The 6,000-nt window shown below is 35.5% G+C and overlaps 1 protein-coding gene across 6 annotated transcripts in view; it reads right to left on the bottom strand.

Annotated features, from left to right (window-relative positions):
- Positions 1-4,078: 4,078 nt before the first annotated feature.
- The window catches only part of CEP120 (centrosomal protein 120), an 85,887-nt gene continuing 83,965 nt past the window's right edge, over positions 4,079-6,000 (bottom strand). For all 6 annotated transcript variants that reach the window (XM_004267423.3, XM_049707171.1, XM_033423721.2 and 3 more), the window contains one exon: positions 4,079-5,929. In XM_004267423.3, the coding sequence (XP_004267471.1) occupies positions 5,695-5,929 (235 nt within the window). In that variant the 3' untranslated portion in view covers positions 4,079-5,694. The remainder of the gene's footprint in view (positions 5,930-6,000) is intronic.

Here is a 6,000-nt window from a genome sequence, read left to right as displayed (position 1 = left end):
TTCACTTGGTAGAACAGCATGCCACTAGCAACTGCTAACTATGTACACACACTGAAGGAAGCATTGAAATGAATACTGCACATGTGCTCCAAATTTTAAGCTTAGATTCATGCCAGAATATACTAGATTGACAATTACTTCTCATGTGTACGTATACTGCTAGATTCATAGACATATTCAGATAGATCTGGACAGTGACACTGAGGTTCAAGTGATAATATAAGGGGTAAAGAGTAATCGAACCAGTGAACCCATCTGACAATTTTATAGACCTTAGGAAGAAAAAGAAAAGGTATACCACAGGAAAATTGAGGTGTGAGCTCTTCTTTCCACTCTTTCTTTCCCCCGTTTTTCTTTCTTTCTTCCTTTTCGTTTTTGGGGGGTTTATAAAGAATCTTTTACAGACAAATTTTGGGTGTCATTTGTTCCCAGTAAACACTTACACATTCATAGGGAGATAAGAGAGAAAGAAGTGTGGACTGATAACAGGGAGAGAGGTGGTAGGCCAAATGTGGGCTAGCTATTACAGTTTTTATTGGTGAAAAAAAGTCTGTGGGCTAAATCACTTCTGAAGACTATTTATAAAACTTTCCTATTTGGTACCTTTATTCTCTTTGTGCAAATTTTACAAATTTCAGTTGGTTACCTAAATAAACTTCTGCCAGAAACCTTCAAGAGAATACCATTAATCTCATCTGCCAACAATGAAGCTCAATCAGGAATTGAAAGTTCCTTCCTTGAGGCAACAACCGGGCACTACACCAGTCTGCTATACTATCTCATCCAATCTAAACAGGATGACTCAAGATATGTGCTGAATATTAATATCTCAAGTTCTTGATTTGACATCCCATTTTCAGGGCATCTTGGCACACAATCTGAACTGAATTCAAGTAATGCAATAACAGCCTTGCTTGAAATTCAGAATTTCTCTCAAGAAAACAGATGGAAATTTTAGTAACCAAATCTTTCTCAATTTTTCAGATTACAGAAAGAAGTCATAGAAATGAGTTCTTTAATACTTTTCACCTTGCTCCATCTATTCATTAATATGAGAATTTGCTTAAAAAATGAGCAAATCTAGGCATAGACTCTCTCACTATTGGGTTGGCATTCACTAAAATTTACAATAATGTCAAAGTAGGATTTTGCAATAATATTTCATTTGCCCTGGCCAAGTTCTAATCTAAAATATTGAGGAAAATTCAGCACTCATCCAATGAATCTGCATGCTTTTGACTAGTTAACATGTTAATCAAGAAAAGGGTTGTGCTGTCCAACTATTAGATAAGCTATTTGGAAAAGAAAAAATATTTGTCTGTGAATTTGTGGATGAAATGTTTCCAAGAAGAAATTATAAATGGACCCTATTTTAGTTCTCTCCTATTATGAATGACAGGTTTAACATTCTTAGAAACCCTAAGAATATAATGACTACATCTTTAAAAGCCTCTAGGGATTATTGTACATTAACGTATCAGAGTCAGTAAATTATTTATCTATAAATTAATCTTTCTAAACAGATTTCCACCCCCCTTCAATTTGAAAGCTAAACTTCTGAGTCTCTATTTCAGCAACTTTATATCTGAAGAGCCTACATCTGTAAAAACATTTCTAAAGAAAACATGAAGACAACCCCCAGAGAAGCAAATAAAATGAGATTTAAGTATATAGCAGCCCTTCTACTGTTACATTCCTAACAATAGTGGGTTCTAATTTGATGCCAAATAGAGGTTATATAACAAAATCAGTGAGCACTCTAGTGCTTTTGGTTTCAGTGAAAAATTTAGGTGCTTAAACATTTCCGTCTGTACTTCCACATTTACACCAAGATGGAGGAGTTATGTCTTTGTCTGCCAAGTCACAGAAGCCGAGGGCCCATCGGATAGGAAGATACATAGATTGTGTTCTAAGGCAGGTGGCAGAAGAAGTGCATGCTGGAAAGTCTGGGTTCTGAGGCCTTTGTCCCAGTTGCCAAAACACAAATATCAAAGACGGATTTGAATTTTCAAGTCATACCATGTTAAAAATTATCCACCCAGACTTTATTCAGCACTCCCACACAAACCATTTCGTCAATTAATAAGACCACCAACCAACAATAAGACTACCTCACAGTAGCAACAAACTACCAGACTACCAAACTAACAGACTACCTCAATCGAAAAGATATTAAGCCTAATTTAGGGAACTAGTAATCCACTGTGAAAAATTCTCACTCAAATTTATGTCCATATTCTGGACTACCTGCTAAATTAAATAACCAGTACTGTTTTGTGTTGATTTTGTCATTATTCTTTTTTAAAAGGATAATAAGACCTTAATTTTATAATACATGAAGGCATTACAATTCCAAGTTTCAAGGATGCTCCAATTTTACCTTTAGAGGTTGGGATGAAAAAGTAGCCATTAATTTTCACTAATTTCAGAATTTGCCAACAAAGGCACTACAAACGTATAATGAAGTATCTGATCCACTCCTACAATCAAGGAATGAAAAGATAGTAGTCCTGGCAAATGGCAGAAAGTAAGACAGACCTAACCTCTGTCCTCATGGACCTTCTATTCTAGTTAACCATGCTTCTCCTTATCCCCACTCTAGAAATCACGTGGGAAAGTGTGCAATTTTGACAGGATACCAGTGGCATGACACATGCCCTGTATCAATAATCCATTTCCAGCATAAGAGGACTGCTCAGAGGTGTTACGGCAGAACATTATCTACCATTCTCTATTTTAGGTCACTGCTTTACTAGGTAATGGATAAGAACAGCTGAGCTATACTAACTGATTGATAAATGTTATACCCTTATTTGGGCCTTCTGCATCTGTTTCATTTAATTTAACATCTGATAAAATGCTATATACCATAGAAGCTGGGCATACAAAAATACTTAAGGTTTCCAATTTTAGGATCAAATTTGGAATTTCATTTATATGAAATGTCCAGAATAGGCAAATCCACAGAGACAGAAAGTAGCTAAGTGGCTGTCAAGGGCTGGGGAGAGGGGTAAAAGGGGAATGATTGCTAATGAGCGTGGTGCTTCTTTAGGGGATGGTGAAAACGTTTCGGTATTAGATAGCAATGATGGCTGCACAACCGTGTGAATATACTAAAAATCACGGAAGTGCATACTTTAAAATGGTGAATCCTATGGTATGTGAATTATATCAATAAAAAAGTCAAGTCAGTATTCAGTCAAGCCAGACACAATGGTAGTGAGAGGCCAAATTTTCAAAGTCCATCCATAGCTACCAGGGGACCCTTTTTATAGACTGTAAGAACCAGGTCAGTCAGTCCATTCTGAGGTGGCTGAGGACAAGCAATATGTACTGGGGCAATCTGAGGACTCAGATTCGGGCTGGGACGTATCTGGACAGAGCAGTAAGTAGATGAGAAAGTCATCTGACCAGACTTGCCTGTTGTAATCTTAAATTGTTCATGCAGTGCTTAATACATCCTTAAATCATACTCAAAACTTCCACACCTGCTGGAAGCAACAGGATCCCAAGTCTATATAGAAATCACTGGGATATACCTGTAAAGGAACTCTTGCAATTTATACAGACACGGCACCACACATACCGGGAAGACGTAGTAATACACCTTCCGCGCAGTGTGTGCTAGCCTTACACGTGGAACTAGGCTTTCTCCGTGAAAAGGAATCACAAACATTTTAAAGGTAAACTTTGTTTCACATGAAAATACCTGATGAAAGGTCTGCTGTTACATATAGTACTGAGGAAACTTCTTATTCACTCACCTACTCACTTGGTCATTCACTCATCTCTCTACCATGGTCATAACTCAACTCCCAGGCACCGATGACAATTTAGTAAGAGCAATCAGTATAAATACAGTAAATGCCACTTACAAATGAAATGTCTGTTGCTACAGGACCACAAAAAGGTGTTAAAATTTCAGACTCTCCCAATCAATTTTAGAACATATAAAATTATCTATCTGCAATGTAAGCACTTAAAAACCAAAAATACAAAGTAACTTGATACAGGAAGTGCCAAGCACTTGCCCAATCCGTTTAACAAAAAAGTAACAGACTGCTCAGAAACTCAAAGATGCATACAAGTGTCATTTTTATTTGATGAAATACATAGCCAAAAGATTAGAGAAGGCAAACCGCACATCCATTTTAGAAACGTCCTTTTTGTTTCTTTAAATCTGAGGCCCCCTCTAGTGTTTGAAAAGTCACATGCAGCACACAGTGCAATTGAAGGCACAGTCACAATATTTCCCCAAGACCTTCCCAAATAAAAAGAATACTTCTGTTCCATTCATGTGGCACAAAAATCAATGAGAGAAAATATATAGCCATAATTAATACTTCACATTCTTGCTATAATTCACATATTCATTATTCTCTCAGTAATTTCTCTATTTACTCTTGGGTTGTTTTCAGATTAATACTTGTTAACAAGGGGGGAGGAAAAAAACATATAAAGCATGTAGGGACTTTAATTTCCCAAACAAGAAATACACCACCTTGAAAACAACAGAAAATTTAGTGTCACCAAATAGCCTATTCTGTTTTTGTGGAAGTTATCAGTAAATATTTCTTAAAGTATATACTTAAAATTTATTATATTTGGAAGTAAGAAATTTTAAACTACATATATTTCAAAGCTCACCTAATCTGTGAATTTGCTAATCAAACCTTTTCAGTACCCTGTAAAAGGAAGTGGAAAGTGTTGCTTTGAGGGCAAATGTTGGCTCTGAAGAATACGATGTAAAGGAATTCTTAAAAATTTATACTGACATGGCACTACATAAATCCAATGGCTTAATCTCATGTTCTTTTGTAAAAGACTGATTAAATTCAGGGGGAGGCAAAAATAGTAGGTTTTCACTCTACTTTCTTAGGTAAAGCGTTTATGCATCTGTTTCCATGTTTTATTACAGAGGGTTTACATTAACAACTAGTATTACTATTACTGCAAAATGAATTCTCTATTTTTAACAAAAGAAAACAATGCAATCTTGAGCAGGAGACTGACAGAGAAAACTTACTAAGCTATTACTTCATATTCTTAAAAGTTAAGAGTATACTAAAAAATTGAAAATTCAATAGCTGTTGAAACAAGTTTAATCTGTATTAACTTTATTTAAATAAATGACTAATTTGTCACTCAATAGATCACAAATGGCTTCTCTGCACTGATCCTGCTTTCTGTTTTCGAACGTGTCACCTGCAAATGTTACAAGTTAAAAAAGACAGCTCATCTAAAATGAATTAAATAAAACTAGTTGCATTTACAAGTCGTCTCAACTTTTAAGATACCTCTATTCAAATGAACAGGACAGCATTTTTAAAGTGCAACATGTACTCTTTTGGCTCAACATAAAAAATTATGTAACTGGAAATTACTACAGTCATTTCTCTGAGAACAAATTTAGTGAAAAGCTGTTTTGAAAGTTAGCCATGAAATTATAAATTATGAGAAACACTGAAAAGTCATTAAAAATGAGAATATAAAACGCAATTACAAATAAACCAGAGTGGGAGAGGTAGCATAAAGTAAATAAAATCGAATAAATACTATACAATAACATACAAAATTTTGCTTATAAAAAACTGGAAATTGCATTGTAAAACATCCATTTTCCCTTCTTTTGAGGGCTTTACTATTAAATTAAAATTTAGACCTGGAGTCTCTGTGAAGATTTTCCAAATGTTATTAATTACTGGCATTGTTTTTTGCCAAAATCTCTCCGATCTGTCGGTCAAGTTCACTTATTATTCGATCCTCATGATTATACACACCCGTCCTCATCAAAGTATCCCTTTCTTCTATGAGGCGAGTCAAATAATCATCCAAACCTTCTTCCAATGCACTGCCATGTGGGCCATCCATTTTTCCACTCGCAATCTCTCTGGAATCCTGGTACTGTTTTTGTTCTTGTTGCCTTAACCTGAGAAGTCAAGAACGCATGCCACTCTAGCAAGCAACAAACACTCTTGGTTTTCGGTTAACAACACCACT

Source organism: Orcinus orca, chromosome 3 (assembly GCF_937001465.1).
Source record: "Orcinus orca chromosome 3, mOrcOrc1.1, whole genome shotgun sequence".
Classification (NCBI taxonomy): Eukaryota; Metazoa; Chordata; class Mammalia; order Artiodactyla; family Delphinidae; genus Orcinus; species Orcinus orca.
Note: the sequence above shows the minus strand (reverse complement) of the source record. Positions and strands in the feature narration are given on the sequence as shown.